The sequence below is a fragment of the Scyliorhinus torazame genome, chromosome 11 (assembly GCF_047496885.1).
Source record: "Scyliorhinus torazame isolate Kashiwa2021f chromosome 11, sScyTor2.1, whole genome shotgun sequence".
Taxonomy (NCBI): domain Eukaryota; kingdom Metazoa; phylum Chordata; class Chondrichthyes; order Carcharhiniformes; family Scyliorhinidae; genus Scyliorhinus; species Scyliorhinus torazame.
In genome coordinates this window covers 3788373-3811874 of record NC_092717.1, presented here as the reverse complement: position 1 = coordinate 3811874, position 23502 = coordinate 3788373, and the positions used below count along the sequence as shown (strand labels likewise).

General features: G+C 45.2%; 1 protein-coding gene across 3 annotated transcripts in view; it reads left to right on the top strand.

The window, feature by feature from the left end:
- The window catches only part of herpud2 (HERPUD family member 2), a 79569-nt gene that overhangs the window by 29495 nt on the left and 26572 nt on the right, over positions 1 to 23502 (top strand). For all 3 annotated transcript variants that reach the window (XM_072466862.1, XM_072466863.1, XM_072466864.1), the window contains 4 exons: positions 6922 to 6999; positions 13794 to 13904; positions 16269 to 16429; positions 17817 to 17942. In XM_072466862.1, the coding sequence (XP_072322963.1) occupies positions 6922 to 6999; positions 13794 to 13904; positions 16269 to 16429; positions 17817 to 17942 (476 nt within the window). The remainder of the gene's footprint in view (positions 1 to 6921; positions 7000 to 13793; positions 13905 to 16268; positions 16430 to 17816; positions 17943 to 23502) is intronic.

The window sequence follows — 23502 nt, the reverse complement described above, 5'->3', positions numbered from 1 at the left end:
GCTTGATTGGGACCCCATGCCACTACCTTAAACATTCACTCCCTCCACCACCGATGCACAGTGGCAGCTGTGTGTACCAACTACAAAATGCACTGAAGCAACTTTGTGAGGCTTCTTCAATAGCGCAGGAGGTGAACTACTGTTTTTTTACAACCCACTTTGGCCACAGACTCTCCATGAAATGGACTGAATGACTTCTCTCTGAGCTTGCAGTAATGATGTCACAATAGTTAATTCAGCGGTGTGAATGACACTAGGACACAGTGAATAGGCTGGGGGCTAGGACGCAGTGGATAGGCTGGGGGCTAGGAAGCAGTGGATAGGCTGGGGGCTAGGACAGTGGATAGACTGGGGGCTAGAACGCAGTGGATAGGCTGGGGGCTAGGAAGCAGTGGATAGACTGAGGGCTAGGCTGGGGGCTAGGACAGTGGATAGACTGGGGGCTAGGACGCAGTGGATAGGCTGGGGGCTAGGAAGCAGTGGATAGGCTGGGGGCTAGGACGCAGTGGATAGGCTGGGGGGTAGGACAGTGGATAGGCTGGGGGATCGGACACAGTGAATAGGCTGGGGGCTAGGACGCAGTGGATAGGCTGGGGGCTAGGACGCAGTGGATAGGCTGGGGGGTAGGACAGTGGATAGGCTGGGGGGTAGGACAGTGGATAGGCTGGGGGATCGGACACAGTGAATAGGCTGGGGGCTAGGACGCAGTGGATAGGCTGGGGGCTAGGACGCAGTGGATAGGCTGGGGGGTAGGACAGTGGATAGGCTGGGGGATCGGACACAGTGAATAGGCTGGGGGCTAGGACGCAGTGGATAGGCTGGGGGCTAGGAAGCAGTGGATAGACTGAGGGCTAGGCTGGGGGCTAGGACAGTGGATAGGCTGGGGGCTAGGACGCAGTAGATAGGCTGGGGGATAGGGCACAGTGGATAGGCTGGGGGATAGGACACAGTAGATAGGCTGGGGGATCGTCTGCGGGATAGGACACAGTGGATAGGCTGGGGGATAGGGCACAGTGGATAGGCTGGGGGCTAGGAAGCAGTGGATAGACTGAGGGCTAGGCTGGGGGCTAGGACAGTGGATAGGCTGGGGGCTAGGACGCAGTAGATAGACTGGGGGCTAGGACGCAGTGGAGAGGCTGGGGGATAGGACACAGTGGATAGGCTGGGGGATAGGGCACAGTGGATAGGCTGGGGGATAGGGCACAGTGGATAGGTTGAGAGATAGGACACAGTGGATAGGCTGGGGGATAGGACACAATGGATAGGCTGGGGGATAGGGCACAGTGGATAGGCTGGGGGGTAGGGCACAGTGGATAGGCTGGGAGATAGGGCACAGTGGATAGGCTGGGGGATAGGGCACAGTGGATTGGCTGGGGGATAGGGCACAGTGGATAGGCTGGGGGAAGGGCACAGTGGATAGGCTGGGGGTAGGGCACAGTGGATAGGCTGGGAGATAGGGCACAGTGGATAGGCTGGGAGATAGGGCACAGTGGATAGGCTGGGGGATAGGGCACAGTGGATAGGCTGGGGGATAGGGCACAGTGGATTGGCTGGGGGATAGGGCACAGTGGATAGGCTGGGGGGTAGGGCACAGTGGATAGGCTAGGGGGAGGCTGGGGGATAGGGCACAGTGGATAGGCTGGGGCACAGTGGATCGGCTGGGGGGTAGGGCAGAGTGGATAGGCTGGGGGGTAGGGCAGAGTGGATAGGCTGGGGGGTAGGGCAGAGTGGATAGGCTGGGGGGGAAGGGCACAGTGGATAGGCTGGGGGGTAGGGCACAGTGGATAGGCTGGGGGGTAGGGCAGAGTGGATAGGCTGGGGGGTAGGGCAGAGTGGATAGGCTGGGGGGTAGGGCAGAGTGGATAGGCTGGGGGGTAGGGCAGAGTGGATAGGCTGGGAGATAGGGCAGAGTGGATAGGCTGGGGGGTAGGGCAGAGTGGATAGGCTGGGGGATTTGCAATCAGATGGTGCCAGCTCAAAAATGGACTGAGTATGAGTACACCTCGACACACACATTACAACGATCCTTTAAAAGGTGCTGATCTCCAAGCTGATATTGAAACTCCATATTCAGGTGGGGATTGTGGCTTTTCTGAACTTTCATTACTTTTCTCCTGAATGTTATTTCATTCCAGTGCCCAGGAAGCAAAATAAAATAAAACCAGTTTTTTGGTGTAGTACTACTGTCAAGGTTGTGTGTTGTGAAAACCTGATTGATTGAGAGCGCATAGGAAGTTGGATAACTCAGGTAGTTACAGTTCAGTCCTAATTTGTCACTGTGCAGAAACAGGTCATGTAGCCCATCGCTGAGGTTTTGCTCTACATAATCGATCTAGTCCAATCTCTCCATCAATCTTAATAAAAAAATTTAAAAATATTGTGCCAATGTGTTTAATCCACAGAGTATTCCACTTGACTGCACACAAGGGTGCCTTCAATGTAATTTGACAGGTTTCAACTAAAGAGGTGGCTGGAGAATTGTATGAATCTTAAATGCGTAAACACAGCAGATGGGCCAAAGGCCTGTTTCTGTGCTCTAAATCCTAGATAATCTACTGGTTTAACCTGTCAGAGTACCAGGGCTGATAAATGTATTGCTCCTGCTCTTAGACTCTGTGCTGATTTGATCTAATTCAGTCTTGTTTGATCAGATAAGTTATTTTTAAAAATCAATATCAAAATTACAGCCATTATTTAAAAACATATCAATCCTCTACCTGACTGCCCAACTTTAGATAAGGGTTACAAAATATATTATTTGGAAGTTACATAGACATAGAACATGCAAAGAAACTGGGGATGAATAAAGACAAGATTAGCAGAAGTAAAAGGCTTAATTTCTACTCATTTTAGCATAGGGTTAACAACTTTAAATAGATTGTTACAGTAACTAAGTTGCTCCTGCTCTCTGAATAACCTTGTAACTGTAGAATCCATAGAATCCCTACAGTGCTGAAGGAGGCCATTCGGCCCATAAAGTCTGTACCGACCCTCTGAAAGAGCACCCTACCTAGGCCCAGTCCCCTACCCTATCCCCATAACCCGGCACATTGACCATGGCCAATCCACCCAACCTGCACATCTTTGGACTGGGAGGAAACCCACGCAGACACGGGGAGAACGTGCAGACTCTGCACACGCTCAAGATCGAATTCAAACCTGAGTCCCTGGCGCTGTGAGGCAGCAGTGCTAACCACTGTCACCATGAAATTAATATTAAGTTTCATAAATTGTTTTGATTCCAAGTTAAAATAATTTTGGCAAAGCTCTCCCAAGTCTTCCTTAATACCTACACAGAGGTTACACATCGGATAAGTGTTTTGCAGAAATTGAATAACTGAAGGGCGCGACTGAATTGAACGGATGTGACATAAGGATCTTCTGCCCTTGGAGTGTATTCTGCTTTCTTCATCAAATGCATGAAGCATAGGATTTTGCATTTAATGAGATGTTTTTATAGTAATTCCTGTGTCCTCTAGATGCATGTACTGTGAGGGTAGGTGACATGATTTTGATTTTCTCCTCTGCCACAGTAGTTTGAATATGGAGTTAGAACGTTATGGCACGCTCTGAAGGGAAAGCGGAACTGTTTAGCAGAGGACCTTTTGGACTGTTTTGGTGTTTGGCACATCTCATTTGAGTAATTTTCAATCCATTTGGTAGCCTTAAACTTCGCAATCATAGATCATAGAATTTACAGTGCAGAAGGAGGCCATTCGGCCCGAGTCTGCACCGGCTCTTGGAAAGAGCACCCTACCCAAGGGCAACACCTCCACCCTATCCCCATAACCCAGTAACCCACCCAACACTAAGGGCAATTTTGGACACTATGGGCAATTTAGCATGGCCAGTCCACCTAACTCGCACATCTTTGGACTGTGGGAGGAAACCGGAGCACCCGGAGGAAACCCACGCACACACGGGGAGGATGTGCAGACTCCGCACAGACAGTGACCCAAGCCGGAATCGAACCTGGGAGCTGTGAAGCAACTGTGCTATCCACAATGCTAACGTGCTGCCCCAGCAATGGGTATTGTGCTCAGCAATGTGCTGAGTTCCTGCATTTGAACAAGAACTCGAAGCGAGAATAGACTAAATGACTCATCGAGCCATTTCCATGTTCAGTACAATCAAGGCTGTTCATGGACTTCAAAAGAAGCATAAGAGAGTCCTGCGTATACCACCCTCTCCAAGATGGATGTATTCTGAAGAAGCTCTGCTTTATAGCATAACCACATGAAGATTCAAATTGACTTTCGATCCAGCAAAGTGAGGATGCTGCAATTTTGTTTCGCAGGCAGGGACACCAGCTAATTAGTTCTCAAAAAGTGCTGTTGATATTAACAACCAAGCCCCAGGTTGACAGCTCTTCAATTTAAAACGTACAGCAATGGTGTTTGCTAATAGTTTTGCAATGCCCATTTGGGTTCGAGGGGGACTATAAATACTTCTCTACAATGCAAGTACTTGAATGCATTGTGTGCCACCCTCGAGTCACTTTGAGACGTCATGTATAATTCTTCTCATAGCCTTGCTTAAATCTCAGTAATAAACAGTGATGTTTGAAAGTCGTGCAGAATGTTTGAGCTTCCATTTGTTTACCTGCCTTATCTATGGAATACAAAACTAAAACACAGTTGGTGCCAAAACTGTGTGACCCTTCAGCTTGAATTAATGGGGGAGAATGAGGAATGTACTTGCAATATCTCACAAATTGTTTGAAGAACAGTCATGGTCTTGTGCTCCATGACAACATTACAGCAGAATTAGAAATGGTCATGCCACATCGTCTTCTCACCGATAATTGGAAGTGCAGTGATAGTTTCCCCATTGTTTTACATTTAACCTTAAATCACTGTTTTACTCTCCACCCATATGTAAACCTCTGAACATTGAAAACTAGCTGCTGGTTCCAAAGTAGAACCACAAACAAGGTTATTGATGATAACAGGGTGGTTTGATTCAGTGCGTGGCCAATATTGGCCAAGATGCTGAGGAAACCTCTCCCGATCATTTTTCAATTAAAATCCTGCTGTGGGATACAGGCGAGAGAGCAGGTTGGGTGTCAGTTTAATGCTTCTTCAGAAAGTCAGCATTTCCGCGAGTGGAGCACTTCTTCAGCATGGCTCTGTGCAGTTTGCCTGTGGTTGTCACTTTCATTAGCAGTGACACGTTATTAAATCGCAGGTTTAGAAGCATAAACCTCCTTGGGGTGAGCAGCAAGATCAATAAAGAAGACGAAATACCGCTGCTTTTTGTACACATCCTCATCTTGGATATAGTATCGCCTCCATATCTGATTCCTCTCTGAATTTCCAGACTGTTTTAATAATCCAATATTTCATAATCAGGGGCTAGTTTAGCACAGGGCTAAATCGCTGGCTTTGAAAGCAGACCAAGGCAGGCCAGCAGCACGGTTCAATTCCCATACCAGCCTCCCCAAACAGGCGCTGGAATGTGGAGACTAGGGGCTTTTCCCAGTAACTTCATTTGAAGCCTACTTGTGACAAAAACGACTTTCATTTCATTTTCAATACCGAGTGTTTCTCCTTGCACCAGGAATAATGGGTGCAATCCTATACACAGTTAAAGAAGAATACTTATTTTGCAGACACTGAGTGCATGGGCTGTGTTTTATTGGTGTTTTTTTCCAACTTAACTTCTGACTTTCTCAACTGTTTGGGAAGCAGGTCGTTCTGATGTCAAGCTGAGAAACCAAAAATGATTGTTTTGCTAAAGGAAAGGGCGGCACAGTGGTTAGCACTACTACCCCCCCCCCCCCCCCCCAATTCTGTCCCCATAATCCCATCTAACCTGCACATCTTTGGACTGCGGGAGGAAACCGGAGCACCCAGAGGAAACCCACGCCGACACAAGGAGAACGTGCAGACTCCGCACAGACAGTCACCCAATGTCTCTCGAGTCCGAAGGTCATGAAGACGATGAGTACTGGCCTTAGAACATAAAACATCCAGTGCAGAAGGAGGCCATTCGGCCCATCGACTCACTTAAGCCCTCACTTGCACCCTATCCCCGTAACCCGATAACCACTCCTAACCTTTTTGGTCACTAAGGGCAATTTATCATGGTCAATACACCTAACCTGTGGGAGGAAACTGGAGCACCCGGAGGAAACCCACGCAGACACCAGGAAAGCCTGCAGATTCCGCACAGACATGGACCCAGCGGGGAATCGAACCTGGGACCCTGGCGCTGTGAAGCCACAGTGCTATCCACTTGTGCTACCTTCAGGTCTAGATCTCACATGGCCAGTATTGTAGGCTGCAGCCAAATCTTTGATGCTTTTTGAAGTTATCATTGATCGGGAGTCTCTCCCTATATTGGAATACATATGTTCTATCGATATTTATTTATGCTACTTGGAGTCTCCATTTTCCGAGCACATCAAACCTCCTCCAGCACCTTGACTAACTGGTTACACATTGTGTTTGAATGATGGCCTTTTTGCAATATTTATTTACTTTAAAATTTGCCTTTGATTAACTCCAGAATTTGAGCGCATAACCAATGTTAATGTTTCAGTGTGTTACTGAGGCAAGGCAGCATTGTCAGAGTTACTGACTTCTGGATGAGACATTAAACAAAGGCTTCATCTGCCTGTTGAGATGAAGATTTCATTTTTCAAAGAGAGGGGAGTTTGCTTGGAATCTTGGTCAATACACCTCTCTCAACTAGCTGGTGACGTTTGCTGTTTGTGGCACCTTGTACACAAGCTAGCTGCTGTATTTGTTTGCATTATAAGTGACTATGCTTCAAAGAGTACTTCATTCATTGTCTGCCATGTGGCCTGGGGTGCTCCGGAGCTGGAAAAAGCTTCACTTGAATGCAAACTCTTCCTTTTTTTATTATTTATGCTGCAAATATCTGGCAATAAATTCACCTTTTCTGTTCCCTCCACAGTCCACCAAGGATCAAAGGCTTGTGTATTCTGGCAAACTTCTCCCTGACCATTTGCAGCTGAAGGACATTTTCAGAAAGGTAATTGAAAACCACTCCTCCTTGACGGTCTTCTGTTGGGTTAATATTAAGTGAACGTATATTAACAGAAAGTGACCAGATTGATGACTCAGTGGGCTCGGTTTTTGATCAAGGTGGGAGGTATTGTTGCTGCAATTCCCACCCAACCATTTGGAACACTAGGAGATACATTGATAACCTAGGAAGGGTGTAACAGAGCCAGGTGCAATGTCAGCCTCTCTCAACTTTGCTCCAATCTTAAAGATTATCAGTTGCTTCACTTGTTTTGAATGTTTCCATTTCCTTTATAATCCATGTCTGTGTGTACGACTGGCAATGAGAACACTATCCTTCATGCCTAGAATTCGCTCTGACCTGATGAAGGAACTACACTCCGAAAGCTAGTGATTCCAAATACACCTGTTGGGGTTTAACCTGGTGTAGTAAGACCTCTTAGAATTCACAAGGCTTGCAATTTCTACACAAGCTGGTATCATGTCTGTGAGGATGTAACCAAATGTTTGTTCTTTTTTGAAGTTGTCATTGATACGGAGTTTCTCTCTATATTGGACTATAAATGTAAATTCTACTTTTTAAAAATCTACTTGGAGTTTCCATTTCCGAGTGCAACAAGCCTCCTTGAGCAGCTTGACGACCAGTTACATATTGTGTTTGAACAATGGCCTTTTCACCATATTTAGCATACAAAATGATCAGGGGGTTAGATAGGGTGGACAGTGAGAGCCTTCTCCTGCGGATGGAAATGGCTGGCACGAGGGGACATAGCTTTAAATTGAGGGGTAATAGATATAGGACAGAGGTCAGAGGTAGGTTCTTTACGCAAAGAGTAGTGAGGCCGTGGAATGCCCTACCTGCTACAGTAGTGAACTCGCCAAAATTGAGGGCATTTAAAAGTTTATTGGATAAGCATATGGATGATAATGGCATAGTGTAGGTTAGATGGCTTTTGTTTCGGTGCAACATCGTGGGCCGAAGGGCCTGTACTGCGCTGTATCGTTTAAAAAAAAAAAAAAAAAAAAAAAAAATTTTTTTTTATTAACATTAAAATTAATCTGTCATTCCTTAGCCTTTGATTAACTCTGGAACTTTCATTTATTAAAATTAAAAATTTTTTTTTTTAAGAGTACCCAATTAATTGTTTCCAATTAAGGGGCAATTTAGCGTGGCCAATCCACCTACCCTGCACATCTTTGGGCTGTGGGGGTAAAACCCACGCAAACACGGGGAGAATGTGCAAACTCCACACGGACAGTGACCCAGAGCCGGGGTCGAACCTGGGACCTCGGCGCCGTGAGGCAGCAGTGCTAACCCACTGCGCCACCGTGCTGCCCTTAACTCTGGAACTTAAGCACATAATCAATATTGATTATTATTGAAGCTTAATCACAACGAAAACAATTGATAGGATGATTAGAGAGGAGTTGAGTAAATGTTCCACCCATAAGCTGTGAGGAGGTTGTGGAATGTACTGCGCAAGGGGGTGAAAGCAGAAACCCTGATCTCATTTAAAAGATACTTGAATGTGTGTTTGAAGTGCTTAACCAATAGTTTTCGACACCAAGAAAGTGGGATTCGGCTGAATAGCTCTATTTCAGCTGGAGCAGGCATGATAGGCTGCAAGATCTCCTTCTGTCCTGTAACTTTCTCACATTGAGATTCCATGAAACTTGTTACAAAGCTGCACAACATTGTTCTTCATGTCATTTATGAACTGCAGGAAACCTTAAGCTGTATTAGTCACTATGATAAAAACAAATTACTGCAGATGCTGGAATCTGAAATGAAAGAGAAAATGCTGGAAAATTTCAACAGGTCTGGCAGCATCTATAGGGAGAGAAAAGAGCTAACGTTTCGAGTTCAATGACTCTTTGTCGGAGCTAACAGTCAGAGAATGTTGGGAATATATATGTGGAGTGAGAATGAAAGATGAGTCATAGCCACAGAAACCCAGGGAAACGGGGTGCTAATAGTCACTATGACTTGAGCTGTTTCCCATTTCCTCCCTGTTTTACCTCCCTACTTTGATCCAAATTTAACAAAGATGGAACCTGTCCAAATTCAGTAACCAATCCCTGCTGCAATGGGCATAATCACGAGGAAACATTGCCCACATAGTTTAGTGTCAAGGTTATTGAAGCATGCCTTGCCCATCTGTAGTAAAGGAATAAATGTCTTTTAATTCCAAGGTTAATAGATTATACCGCCAAAATAGGACTGTAACTATCTCTTTTACTGATGAATGTCCTTCACTCTCTGTTGATATTCTCTAGCAGTGGTTCTCAAAATGTATCTGCGGATGACTGGTGGTCTGTGAAAATCTTCCATGTGGTCCACAGAATGGCCATAAATACAAGTCACTGAAGCTGGTGTTCAGTGAGAAACCTTTGACCGACCTTTGGCTCCATGTACATAAACCCAAAAACTAGGGCGTACCGTACTGCAAAAGCTAGTGGTAAGATGGAGGATTGGGAGAACTTTAAGGTTCAGCAAAAGGCTTTAAAAAGTAAAATCAAAAGAGTTAAGATGAACTACAAAAGGAAACTAGCAGAAAACATGCACTCTGATTCCAAAAGTGTCTCAGTTTATGAAGAGGAAGAGAATAGCTAAAGTAAATGTTGGCCCTTTAGAGAGCGAAACTGGTGAGGTAATAATGGGGAACACAAAGATGGCGGAGGCATTGAATCAATATTTTGCCTCTGTCTTCACGGTAGAAGATAATTTTCCAAAAACCACAGTTAATGCAGAGGAACTTGCTGCATTAACCATCACTAGGGAGATAGTATTGAATAAACCGATGAGATTAACGGCAGATAAGTCTCTGGGACCCGATGGCCTGCACCCTAGGGTATTAAGGAAGGTGGCAGCAGAGATGGCGGATACATTGGTTATGATATTTCAGAATTCTCTGGATTCTGGAAGGCTCCCAGTGGATTGGAAACAAGCTCACGTGACGTCCCTATTCAAAATTGGGGAGAGGCAAAAAGTAGGAACCTATAGACCGATTAGCTTGACCTCTGTGGTGGGGAAGTTGCTGGAATCAATCATTGAGGAGAAGATGATTGAACATTTGGAAAGACAAAGTTTAATCCACCATTGTCAGCATGGTTTTCTGAAGGGTAAGTCATGCTTGACAAACTTGCTTGCGTTTTTCAAGGATGTAACCAGCAAGGTGGATAATGGAGAACCTGTGGATGTGGCATGTCGAGACTTCCAGAAGGCATTTGACAAGGTGCCGCAAAAAAGACTGATCCAAATCTAGATCTGGATCTGGATTTGTTTATTGTCACGTGTACCGAGGTACAGTGAAAAGTATTTTTCTGTGAGTAGCTCAAACAGATCATTAAGTACGTGAAAAGAAAATAAAATAAAAAGAAAATACATAATACTGCAACACAAGGTACACAATGTAAATACATAGACACCGGCATCGGGAAGCATACAGGGGTGTAGTATCAATCATGTCAGTCCATAAGAGGGTCGTTTAGGAGTCTGGTAATAGCGGGGAAGAAACTGTTTTTGAATCTGATCGTGTGTGGTCTCAGACCTTTGTATCCCCTACACGATGGAAGAAGTTGGAAGGTAAGACCGCAGGGGATTGGGGATAGAGTACTAGATTGGATTGAGGATTGGCTGACTGACAAAAAGCAAAGGGTCAGTTCCTTCTCTGGCTGGCGAACTGTAACTAGCGGAGTGCCGCAGGGGTCAGTTCTCGGACCTCAATCTATATAAATGTTTTGTTTACTCTATATACATGATCTGCAGGCAGGGACAGAGTGTAACACAGCAACATTTTCAGATTATACTAAAACAGGTGGGAAAGCAGGCAGTGAAGAGGAGGTGCAGATTTTACAGACGGCTATAGATAGGCTAGGAGATTGGGCCAACTTTTGGCAGATGAGTTTAATGTGGATAAGTGTGAGGTTATCCATTTTGGCCGATAAAATAGAAAAGCAAATTATTATCTAAATGGAAAGTAGATTCAAAATGTGTCTGGGCAGAGGGATCTGGGTGTCTTTGTTCATGAATCACAGAAAGTCGGTTTGCAGGTACAGTGTGTAATTAAAAAGGCAAATGGAATGTTAGCGTTTATTGCAAAAGGGCTGGAGTATAAAAATAGAGAAGTGGTTGGTTTAGCTCAGTGGGCTGGACAGCTGGTTTGTGATGCAGAACAAGGCCATGTTCCCGTACCAGCTGAGATTTCTGAATTCTCTTCTGTGTACCCAAACAGGTGCCAGAATGTGGCGACTAGGGGATTTTCACAGTAACTTCATTGCAGTGTTCAAGTAAGCCTACTTGTGACAATAAAGATTGATTTTTTTGTGTTGTTGCAATTGTATAGGGTGTTGGTGAGACCACATCTGGCGTATTGTGTCCAGTTTTGGTCTCCTTATTTGAGGAAGGATGTGGTGGCATTGGAGACAGTTCAGAGGAGATTCACCAGATTGATTCCGGGGATGAAAGGGTTGAGGTACGAGGAGAGAATAAACAGTTTGGGTTTGTACTCGCTGGAGTTTAGAAGGATGAGAGGGGATCTGTTCGAAGTATATAAGATTCCAAAAGGGATTGATAAAGTAAACGTAGACCAAATGTTCCCCCTTGTGGGACAATCTGGAACGAGAGGTCACAGATGTCGATTGAGAGGCGATAGATTTAGAACTGAGATGAGGAGGAACTACTTCTCGCAGAGGGTGGTGAATTTGTGGAACACGCTGCCCCATAGTGCGGTGGAATCTGAGTCATTAAATGGTTTCAAAATGGAGATACATATATTTCTGATTTGAAAAAAAAAATGGGTTAAAGGGATATACCAGGACGAGATCAGCCAGGATCTGATTGACTGGCAGAGCAGACTCAAAAGGCTGAATTGCCGACTTCTCCTAATTCCTATGTTCCATGTATGACCTGAATATCCTAGACTTTCTGGGGCAACTGTGAAGCACCTGCTGCCATGTCCAACATCATATAGTGCAGGACTGGATTATCAACACTAATGGGGCTGAAAACAAAGAGGAATATCCGCTGAAAATGGACATGAGACTGATGCTCTTCAGCTTGGAACTAGACATCACTTTACTGGGTCTCATCCGAAGCAGCCACTCTCCCTGTTATTTCTGATGAGTTTTCTCTGAGAAACCAGTGAAAGTGGGTGGGGTAGAAAGAGTTGGTGGTCCGCACACCTTTTGCGCCCCCCCCGTCCGTATCTGTGGACAAAAAAGTTTGAGAACTATTGCTGTATTGAAGTCATGAAGTTGTGATGTCTTTTACATCTGATTGGAAGTCTAGAAATAAGTCTGCTAACATTTCTAATGAGCCTGATAACATGTTATTTTGCATTTGTGAGCTAGATGTCTTTAAATTGATTCTTGCTTGTGTTAAATGTTTGTGCAGCAGGATGTCTTACCTCAGTGCCGCCGAGTAATTCCTGTTCTGCAGTGTGACAGAGAGTGCTGAAATTATGCCCTTGTGTATCTGTGAAAACACTAAAATCTAAAAGAAACACCAGAAGAATGATTGAGTAAAGTTAATGCAGGCGATGATCAGAATGATAAACCTGTGGTCGTTGGGCAAAATGAATGTATTCAATGACCAAGCTGTTAGAAAGATTCTTGATTTTAAAAAAATATTTTATTAAGGCATATAAAATGTTAACAATTTTTAAGAGGAAAAACAACAAAGTTGTCACCCAACCAACAATTAAACCCAGGCAACATGGCTTACATACACAATTCCCAATCCCCTTTTCCTACTAACTATTTCCCACCTCAACCAACTCCCCCATGCCTCCTGTTTTTCTTTACACCACCCCCTCCCCCTGAGAAAGATTCTTGATTAAGGGTTGAAATGTTATCGGGGCAAGAACATGGGGTTGAGGTTACAATCCGATCAGCCACAACCTTACTGAATGGCAGGGCAGGCTGAGGGGCTGCGCGGCTACTCCTGCTGTTAATTCATATATGTTTGTATGTTGAATATGCTACACACTGTTGTAAGGTCACACTGCACTGACGGTTATACACTTTGGGAGGAAGAATAGAGGGGCAAAACATCTAAAGAGAGAGACTTTAGTATATTGCAGTACAGAGGGATCTAGGTGTCCTTGCACATAGCTATTTGTATTATATGCCTTAATTTAATTTTAAAAAAAATCAAGAATCTTTCTAACTCTGCCTTAAAAATATTGTGGAGATGCCGGCGTTGGACTGGAGTGAGCACAGTAAGAAGTCTCACAACACCAGGTTGAAGTCCAACAGGTTTGCTTCGAATTACTAGCTTTCGGAGCACAGCTCCTTCCTCGGGTGAATTCACCTGATGAAGGAGCAGCGCTCCGAAAACTAGTGATTCAAAACAAACCCGTTGGACTTTAACCTGGTGTTGGAAGACTTCATAAAAATATTTGAAGACTATTCAGATACCCTTAAGATGCCATGCTGTTGTTACATAGCCACCTGGTAGAATGTTTTTCCTTCTTCTCTGCAGACTTGAGCTAATATTACTCATTCTGCATGGTTTGAATGGTTTACATTCTTAATTAGTTTTATGTGAAATGTTTGCAGACCAGTAATCATTTGATTGGATTTTATATTTTGACTTTTTAAGATTTGAAGAACTTATATAAACAAATCTTTTCCTCTTTTGTTTGCTGTGACAAGTGAGCAAGAACAGAAGGTCAAGTTGTAATTGAAATTCTTGGTTGTTACACCACTCAACAGGGGCTGTGATATGTGACCAGTCGAGAGTTCCTAATTCATTACTTTTCCTTTTTTTCCTCCCTCCACCCACCTTTTGTGACCCAGCAAGACGAGTATCACATGGTTCACCTGGTCTGCTCTTCAAGGACCCCTCCAGGATCACCCACATCCAGTTATCAGGGAAATGGAACTTCGGCAGCCAACAGCGGTACCATGGTAAATGTTTTTCCCATTTAAAGTCACTGTAGTATCTATCGACCAGTGCTGCTTTCACAGCACCTCCGGAGGCTCGATTGTCTTTAGTTGGGTTGGTCTCTTAGTTTTGGTAATGGTACTGTGGTTGCCATGGTTTCTAATAGAAAATGAATATCCTTTAAAATTACTATTTCAGGTGCATCACATTGTGGCAATTGAGATGCGAATCCAATTTTAAAAAAATGCATGTTTTAATGTTTGCACATGTGTATTGTCAGTTTCTTCAGATTGTTTCACTGTTTTTAGGACAATAGAACATAGAACAGTACAACACAGTACAGGCCCTTCAGCCCATGATGTTGTGCTGACCATTTATCCTAATCTAAGATCAACCTAACCTACACCCCTTCAATTTACTGCTGTCCATGTGCCTGTCTAAGAGTCGCTTAAATGTCCCTAATGACTCTGACTCCACCACTTCTGCTGGCAGTGCATTCCACACACCCACCACTCTCTGTGTAAAGAACCTACCTCTGACATCTCCCCTATACCTTCCTCCAATCACCTTAAAATTATGTCCCCTCGTGACAGCCATTTCCGTCCTGGGGAAAAGTCTCTGGCTACCCACTGTATCCATGCCTCTCATCACCTTGTACACCTCTATCAAGTCACCTCTCTGCCTTCTTCGCTCCAGTGAGAAAAGCCCAAGCTCCCTCAACCTTTCTTCATAAGACACGCCCTCCATTTCAGGCAGCATACTGGTAAATCTCCTCTGCACCCTCTCCATAGCATCTACATCCTTCCTATAATGAGGCGACCAGAACTGGACACAATATTCCAAGTGTGGTCTAACAGGAGTTTTATAAAGCTGCAGGAAAACCTCATAGCTCTTAAACTTAATCCCCCTGTTAATGAAAGCCAACACACCATACGCCTCCTTAACAACCCTATCAACCTGGGTGGCAACTTTGAGGGATCTATGTACGTGTACCCCAAGACCCTTCTGTTCCACCACACTTCCAAGAATCCTGCCTTTAACCCTACATTCAGCATTCTAATTCGACCTTCCAAAATGAATCACTTCACATTTACCAAGGTTGAACTCCATCTGCCACTTCTCAGCCCAGCTCTGCATCCTGTCAATGTCCTGTTGTAACTTGCAACAACCCTCAACACTATCTACAACTCCACCAACCTTTGTGTCATCGGCAAACTTACTAACCCACCCTTCCACTTCCTCACCCAAGTCATTTATAAAAACCACAAAGAGCAGAGGTCCCAGAACAGATCCTTGCGGGACACCACTGGTCATCGACCTCCAGGCTGAATACTTTCCATCCACTACCACTCACTGTCTTCTTTCGGCCAGCCAATTCTGTATCCAGACAGCCAAATTTCCCTGTATATCCCATGCCCCTAACTTTCTGAATGAGCTTACCATGGGGAACCTTATCAAATGCCTTACTGAAATCCATATACACCACATCCGCTGCCCGACCTTCATCAATGTGTCTCGTCACATCCTCAAAGAATTCAATGAGCCTTTTGGGACATGATCTGCCCCTCACAAAGCCATGCTGACTATCTTTAATCAAACTATGTTTTTCTAAATAATCATAAATCAAGTTCTTCACTTATAATTTCTGGTACAAGCATTGGCATGTTTCTACGAAGTATGAAAACATAATTCGGCCATGATTTAGTGCATTTGTTGGAGGTGAAATGTAATAGTTTTCAGACCCAGTGATTGGCTTACGGCACGTTTACATTTGGTGCTTTTGGTTATCCATTCACTGGTTCAGTACTTTTCTATTACCGTGACCTACAAGGTGGTGGAGTCATGTTGTTGTGAGATTATGAAGCTGCCATTGGCCTCAGAGAGGAATGTAACTGTAGGAGGTAGACACGCTGTCATAGGTCTCCTGCAGAACACCAGACCTACAGAAGCACCAGGTTTACAATCCCATGGATGTGACTGGAAAACTGTCAATGTGGTTGGTGACTGACTTTTTCACTTTGGGTTCTTTTACCTGTCCGAGACGACTGACTTTTCCAGAGCATTTTGTACACCGTGTTTTCCTTGTTTGAGCCAATGGAATGTGGGATGGCTCTCTGACTAGTTTGCCAGTTGCAAAGTGGTCAGTGTTAATGTCATGATGAAAAGTTTGAGCCCAAACTGTACTAATGTTGGCTGAAGGATGAGATCTGGCAGGAATGAAAAGCAAAAAAAAATTGGAAAATATTCGGGTGCAGGTTCAAGCATCACCTGCGGAGAGAAAATCGAGTTTCAAGTTAATGATCTGTTATTCAGGATAAGGGTTCATTCCACTAGATGTTTCTAGTCTCAATGAAAATATTGACATTGAATTTCAATCCTCTTTCCAGAGTTCTGAAAGCTCCAGTACCACAACGGCCTCATCGTCTCCAAGCCAAGAAGCCATTATCAGATCCACAAGTCGCAGTTCAACTGGGATCAGACATCGCAATTTTTCTCAGGTTCCTTTAAACCACGCACAGAGCCATGGATTACAACATGTAATGCAAGGGTAAGTAGATGAGGTTGGTGGTGGGTCGTTTTGGACCATTGCAGTACCTGGAATGATGGCACTCCCTTAGTGCTGTTAGGGAAGAAATTTCTTTTCAACCAGTTTGTGTCCAAATCCAGATGTTTGCAACTTGAAGGTCATGTTTCCATCTCAATCAGACAGTCCACAAGCTTGGCTCTTGCGTAAGCCTGAGCAAAGCTTCTAACCCCATATCCACATAATCTAAAAAACATTAACTACAACCACATGCATGACATCATCTGCCTCTGACCATGCCTATCCTCCGCTGCTGCAGAGAACCCATCCGTGCCTGTCCTCTACAAACTTTTAAAAGTTACCCAATTAATTTTTCCCAATTATTAGGGGCAATTTGGCATAGCCAATCCACTGCATATATTTGGGTTGTGGGGGTGAGACCCCCGCAGACACGGGGAGAATGTGCAAACTCCACACGGACAATGACCCAGGGTTGGGATTCGAACCCGGGTCCTCAGCGCCGCAGTCCCAGTGCTAACCACTGCGCCACATGCCAACCCGTCCTCTCCAAACCTCAACGTTTTGGTGCTTCCCTGACCATTTCACCCTCCTCCATCCAGAAACCAGCCGTTTAAATCACTGCACTCATACCCGTAACGTACACTGCCGCATTTGTCTGTTGCCCTGTCTTTGCTGGCCCAGGTTGGCTCCTGGTCCCTTTAATCCTCAAATTTAAAAAGATAATCTTGTGTCTAAATCTCTCAATTACCTCACTCCTCCTGTTTCTAAAAATTTCCTCTTCCACTACAAACCTCTCCGTCTGGCCTCTTCCCCTCGGTAACTCCAACCACCCCACCCCATCCCAGCCTGTGTCAGATTCCTGTGCTGCGTAAGTGCTTGGATTGTTACTGTCAGCTATGACCCTGGGTTGTTCATGTCCCATTCCAGGACTTGTATAAAAGTCAAGGCTGACACTCAGTGCAGTACCAATGGAGTGCTGCACTGTTGTAGGTGCCATCTTTCAGATGGTGCATAAAATTGAAGCCCAACCTGCACTCGCAAGTGGACATAAAAGACCCCATGGCACTATTTCAAAGAAGAGCAGGTGAGTTCCCCTTGTGTCCTGGCCAATATTCCTGAATTGCTACGATACAGCCTGAGGTTGATTCTGCAGTTTACAGAGGTTATTAAAATCTTGTGTAGCAATGCTTTTTGGGTGAAATGTTTATTGAAGTTGTCCATTGTAGACAATACAACCAGCCCGAATTGTAGAATTACACCTGTACCTGGCCCTCCTTAGACCTGGGTCTTGCTCATTTTCAGCAGATAGCATCAAGTGTGAAATGTGATTTTCGTCATGCCGTTTTTGCTCTCTCCCTTCTGCTAAACTGTGGTTCCTGTTTTCTTTTAGGCATGGAGTTGGCCAGGTTCCTATACAGCCAGGAATTCCAGGTGGCTTTCCAGTGTATTCCATGTACAGTCCACAGCATGTCCTCTGGTGGCAGCAGATGTATGCTCGCCAGTATTACATGCAGTAGTAAGTACTCAGTTACTTCGACATGGGAAGATGCATGACTCAATTGTGAGTGGATATGCTGAAAAGAATCAGTTTAGTGTATCAGGAAAATGTTAGTGCATCATACACTAATAATAATACTAATACTACTTGTGATGAATGCAAATTTTGATATATATTATATTTCATATTTGTGGCGGTAATAACTCTGGTTTAAAATAAATAAAGACTGTGTGTCTACTAAAGCTGTAATTAAATAGTCGTGAATGATGAGGTGATGATTGATTCCAACCACTTACTTTGTTACAGATAAAGGGCTAATGGAACCGTGTTTTGATTGCTGGAGATTCCCTGACGTGTAGAAATGTTCTGAGGGAGTGGTGTTTAGTCCTGGCTAAGCAGGTCATGGAACTTAGTGGGACATAGATGATGTAATTAATGGGAGGATCAAGGTCTGTGTGTAGTTTTGCAGTCTGCTAGAATAATTCTTATTGAAGAACAGTTTGATATAGGATTTGAGCCTGACCAGACAGAAGTGCACTGGATCTGGTCTTGAAATGATGTCTCTCCAAAGGTCTCTACACAGCTAAGCAAGTAAACTTGTTGTTAACTTTCTAAGTGGCATTTGAACTGTATTGGGTTGCTTAATTGGAGTTTGTGGCAAGTGTAGATAGTAAGTTACCAAGTGTTTCCTTTTATTTAAGAAATGTTTAACTGTTAATTGTAAAGCTATTTCTTTGATGTTAATGTTTAAATTAAAGTTTATTTTAATATGAAAGATACCTATTTGTCAGAGTTATCACTCCTGGGTGAAGTATTCTTTCCTCACAGTTTTACAAATGTAAAAACTGTTTGTGGTTCTCATTCAATGCCTTAACAAATGTTAGGGTTTGGTCCGGTATCCTAACAAATGTTAGGGTTTGGTCCGGTATCCTAACAAATGTTAGGGTCTGGTCCGGTATCCTAACAAATGTTAGGGTCTGGTCCGGTATCCTAACAAATGTTAGGGTCTGGTCCGGTATCCTAACAAATGTTAGGGTCTGGTCTGGTATCCTAACAAATGTTAGGGTCTGGTCCGGTATCCTAACAAATGTTAGGGTCTGGTCCGGTATCCTAACAAATGTTAGGGTCTGGTCCGGTATCCTAACAAATGTTAGGGTCTGGTCCCGTATCCTAACAAATGTTAGGGTCTGGTCCGGTATCCTAACAAATGTTAGGGTCTGGTCCGGTATCCTAACAAATGTTAGGGTCTGGTCCGGTATCCTAACAAATGTTAGGGTCTGGTCCGGTATCGTAACAAATGTTAGGGTCTGGTCCGGTACCCTAACAAATGTTAGGGTCTGGTCCGGTATCCTAACAAATGTTAGGGTCTGATCCGGTATCCTAACAAATGTTAGGGTCTGGTCCGGTACCCTAACAAATGTTAGGGTCTGGTCCGGTACCCTAACAAATGTTAGGGTCTGGTCCGGTATCCTAACAAATGTTAGGGTCTGGTCCGGTATCCTAACAAATGTTAGGGTCTGGTCCGGGATCCTAACAAATGTTAGGGTCTGGTCCGGGATCCTAACAAATGTTAGGGTCTGGTCCGGGATCCTAACAAATGTTAGGGTCTGGTCCGGGATCTTATCATACGTTTCCCAGTTTCAAGTTACTTTTTTGGAAGGAAAAGTTGTTGAGTTGGCGGGAAGTAATAAAAACAGTAAGCTGCGCTTGAACTCTCAGATCTTGTGTGCAGGATGGGTATAGTCGTCACATATTCACCCCAGATCATAAATATGCAACTTCACAGTCACTGTTCTAAGTTTAGCATAAATTAATGTTCACAGAAAAGGTTCTCGGAGGAAAGTTTTCATGGAATCATAGAATTTACAGTGCAGAAGGAGGCCATTCGGCCCATCAAGTCTGCACCGGCCCTTGGAAAGAGCACCCAACCTAAACCCACGCCTCTACCCTATCCCCATAACCCAGTCACCCCACCTAACCTTTTGGACATTAAGGGGCAATTTATCATGGCCAGTCCACCTAACCACATCTTCGGACTGTGGGAGGAAACTGGAGCACTCGGCGGCAACCCACACAGGCACGGGGAGAACGTGCAAACTCCGCACAGACAATCACCCGAGGCCAGAATTGAACCCGGGTCCCTGGCGCTGTGAGGCAGCAGTGCTAACCACTGTGCCACCTGATCTGCTGTGATTTGCATTTTAAAATCGGTTTCAGTGTAATTTGTTATCTTGTTTATATAAAAGCAGTTCCAAAAGTTTGTAAATGGAATATAACAATAATCTGATAATAAAAATAGGGAAAAGTTTTCTCTTTAATCTCCACCTTAACTGCACTCTGCTGTTAAGCAGGTAAAGGAAGAAAACTAAAGCTAAAGTAATTGTTCCATAAAATCAATTTTGTTTATCCGTTCACAGGATGTGATGTCACTGACGAGGTCGATGTTTATTGACCTATCTCTAATAGCCCTTGAGCTATCTGAGTAGCTGGTTAGGCCATTTCAGATTACATTTAATAATGAACCACATTGCCGTGGGTTTGGAGTCACATACTGGCCAGACTGAATAAAGCTTGGAGATTTCCTTTAGGAATGGACATCAGTGAACCAGATAAGCTTTTAGGGCGGCATGGTGCCACAGTGGTTAGCCTTACAGCGCCAGGGACCAGGGTTCAGTTCCTGCCCTAGGTGACTGTCTATGTGGCACGTTCTCCCCGTGTCTGCGTGGGTTTCCTCCCGGTGCTCCGGTTTCCTTCCACATTCCAAAGATGTGCAGGTTTGGTCGATTGGCCGTGCTAAATTGCCCCTCAGTGTCCAGGGATGTGCAGGTTAGGTGAGGTTCCAGGATGGGGTGAGGGAATGGGTTTCAGAGGGTCAGTTCAGGCTAGATTACCCGAATGGCCTCCTTCTGCACTGTAGAGCTTCGATGATTCAATGACAATCCAGTGGTTTCATGCTCACCATTGAGACTGAGTTTTTATTTCAGATTTATTTAACTGAATTGAAAATCCCCAGCTCCGAGTTGGGGTTTGACTTGTGCCTGCAGAAGATCATTCAGCCCTCTGGCTGAGAAGTTAATTAACATGTCCATTCTGGTATTGTATCTGTCCGTGTGCATTGTTGTTGCTGTAACGCGGTGAAATTCAGACAAGAGATCACTTTCTTTCAGCATGACTGCTTTTACTGAAGACTCTTCTACTCAAAATGATTGTGAATTTGTACTGCTTTGTCATTTTTTTTCTAATTTTGAGCTTTAACAGTGGATCCCGTCAATAGAATGCAGGTCCAATCTGTGTGTGAAACTAGCTTGAAGATTTTCTCAACCAGTTTTTGTCGATATGTACCCATGACACAGTCTGCACCAATTTGACACAAAGCTAGCCTGTGTTAATTAAGTTCTTGTTTTTAATGTGACAATTCTGGTTGAACAGAGATCACTAAAATTCCTTTGGTACATGAATGGGGCTATAGTTTTGTTTTTTTTAATTTTGTTTTTTATTCTCCTTTTTCACATTTTCTCCCACATTTACATCCATCAACAATAAACAATAATCAGCAAGATATGTCAGTCCCCATAATAACAACGATCCCATCTACCCACCAACCCCCAAACCTCAACCCGCATGTTTACATAAACAAATGACAAAAAGGAATCCGGGATTACCCGTAGTCACCCTTAATCTTACACAGCTCCCACCACCCCCCCAACCCCGGTCTCCAGCTCCTCCCGTCCACTGCCTCTTGTAAAACTCCTCCTCCCAACCTCGGTTCCTTCCCCCCAACTTTCCACCCCGGCTAGACCACTCGGACCCTGTTCTGCCAGGCTCCGATGGCCGCAGCCCCTCCCCCCACCTCACTCCCGTTCACTGGCCGGCATAAACCGGCCAGCGTGGAGGCCCCCGCCCGGGTCCCTTTCCCCCTTGCCCGGCCCCAGGAAAGCCCAAAGATCCCCTTTTAGCGCACAAACCCCGCATATCCACCTACCCCCCCAAAGAACTCTCATTTCGAGTGAAAGTCCCGTCCCTTCCCTTGTCCAAATATATACCACATTGTCTCCTTTAGTCTCTACACCCGCGTGCAGTGATACAAAAAAGAAGAAAATACAGTCATGAGGTTACATCGGCACATGGCCATTCCTCAATTTGTCAGTTCTGCCACAGTCCTTCTGCTTTCGCAAACTCCTCTGTTGCTTCCGCCGTTCCAAAATAAACGTCCCTGAGCTTGTAAGTCACCCTCAGCTTCGCTGGATATACAATGCCGCACCGCACCTTGCTAATTTACAGTGCCCTCTTCACCTGGTTGAAGGCAGCCCGCCTCCTTGCCAGCTCCACCGTAAAGTCCTGGTATACAGGTATACCAGCTCCAGCCCACTGCACCACCCGCTTCTGCTTGGCCCAGCTCAGGACCTTCTCCTTCACCCTGTACTTACGGAAGCACAGAGTCACTGCCCTTGGCGGCTCACTCGCCTTTGGTGCAGGCCTCCACGACCGATGAGCCCGATCCAGTTCATATCGGGAGGGATCCTCCCCCTCCCCTCTTCACCCGGTTGAAGGCAGCCCGCCTCCTTGCCAGCTCCACCGTAAAGTCCTGGTATACAGGTATACCAGCTCCAGCCGCTTCTGCTTGGCCCAGCTCAGGACCTTCTCCTTCACTCTGTACTTACGGAGGCACAGAGTCACTGCCCTTGGCGGCTCACTCGCCTTTGGTGCAGGCCTCCACGACCGATGAGCCCGATCCAGTTCATATCGGGAGGGATCCTCCCCCTCCCCCAATAGTTTTGCCAACATCGCGGCAAAATACTCAAGTCGGCTTCGGTCCATCAACTCGTTCGGGCAGCCCCACAATCCTCAAATTCTGTCGCCTGGATCTGTTTTCCAGGTCTTCCATTTTTCCTCGCAGATCCTTGTTAGTATCCATCACCTTCCACATCTCTTTCCCCATCGAGGCAAGTTGATCAACGTGCTGCAATAACGTCTCCTCCACTTCCTTCAGCGCCTCCCCTTGCTCTCGCACCTCCGCCACTGCGCTCGCCACCGCCGTCCTCACCGGGGAAACCGCCTCCTCCACCAGCACACTCAAAACCGCCCTCATCTCCTTCCTCACCATCTCCATGCATTTCGCAATCTGCGCCAACTGCTTTTCAAATTCCGCAGCCATCACCTTAGTTATTTCTTCAGCCGTAAGCAGTGCGGCCTTCCCTGGTGCTCCAGACTCCATTTTTCCTGGTGACCCCACGGTGACCTTTCCACTCCCCGACGGACCTCCAGCTGTTTTTTTTTCCAGCCGTTTTCTTGCTCACCCTCGACATTTTTCTTTGTTCTTTTTTTCCTCCTGTGCCTTCTCCCTGCTTCTGCCGCCTCCGCGGACCCTGGGACCGGGCTTAAAGCCCCGAAAATGCCGTTGCCGAACGGGAGCCCTCCATTGTGCGGCCGCCTCCCGCCCGCCGTCACCGGAAGTTGAGTGGGGCTATAGTTAAGTGGCCTAAATTACTAACAAAAGATGATCAGCCTCTAAGCACTTTTGTCTTATGCTGGATTTAAACCCCTCTCCCAAAACCATAGACCAGCAGAATTGCTGGTG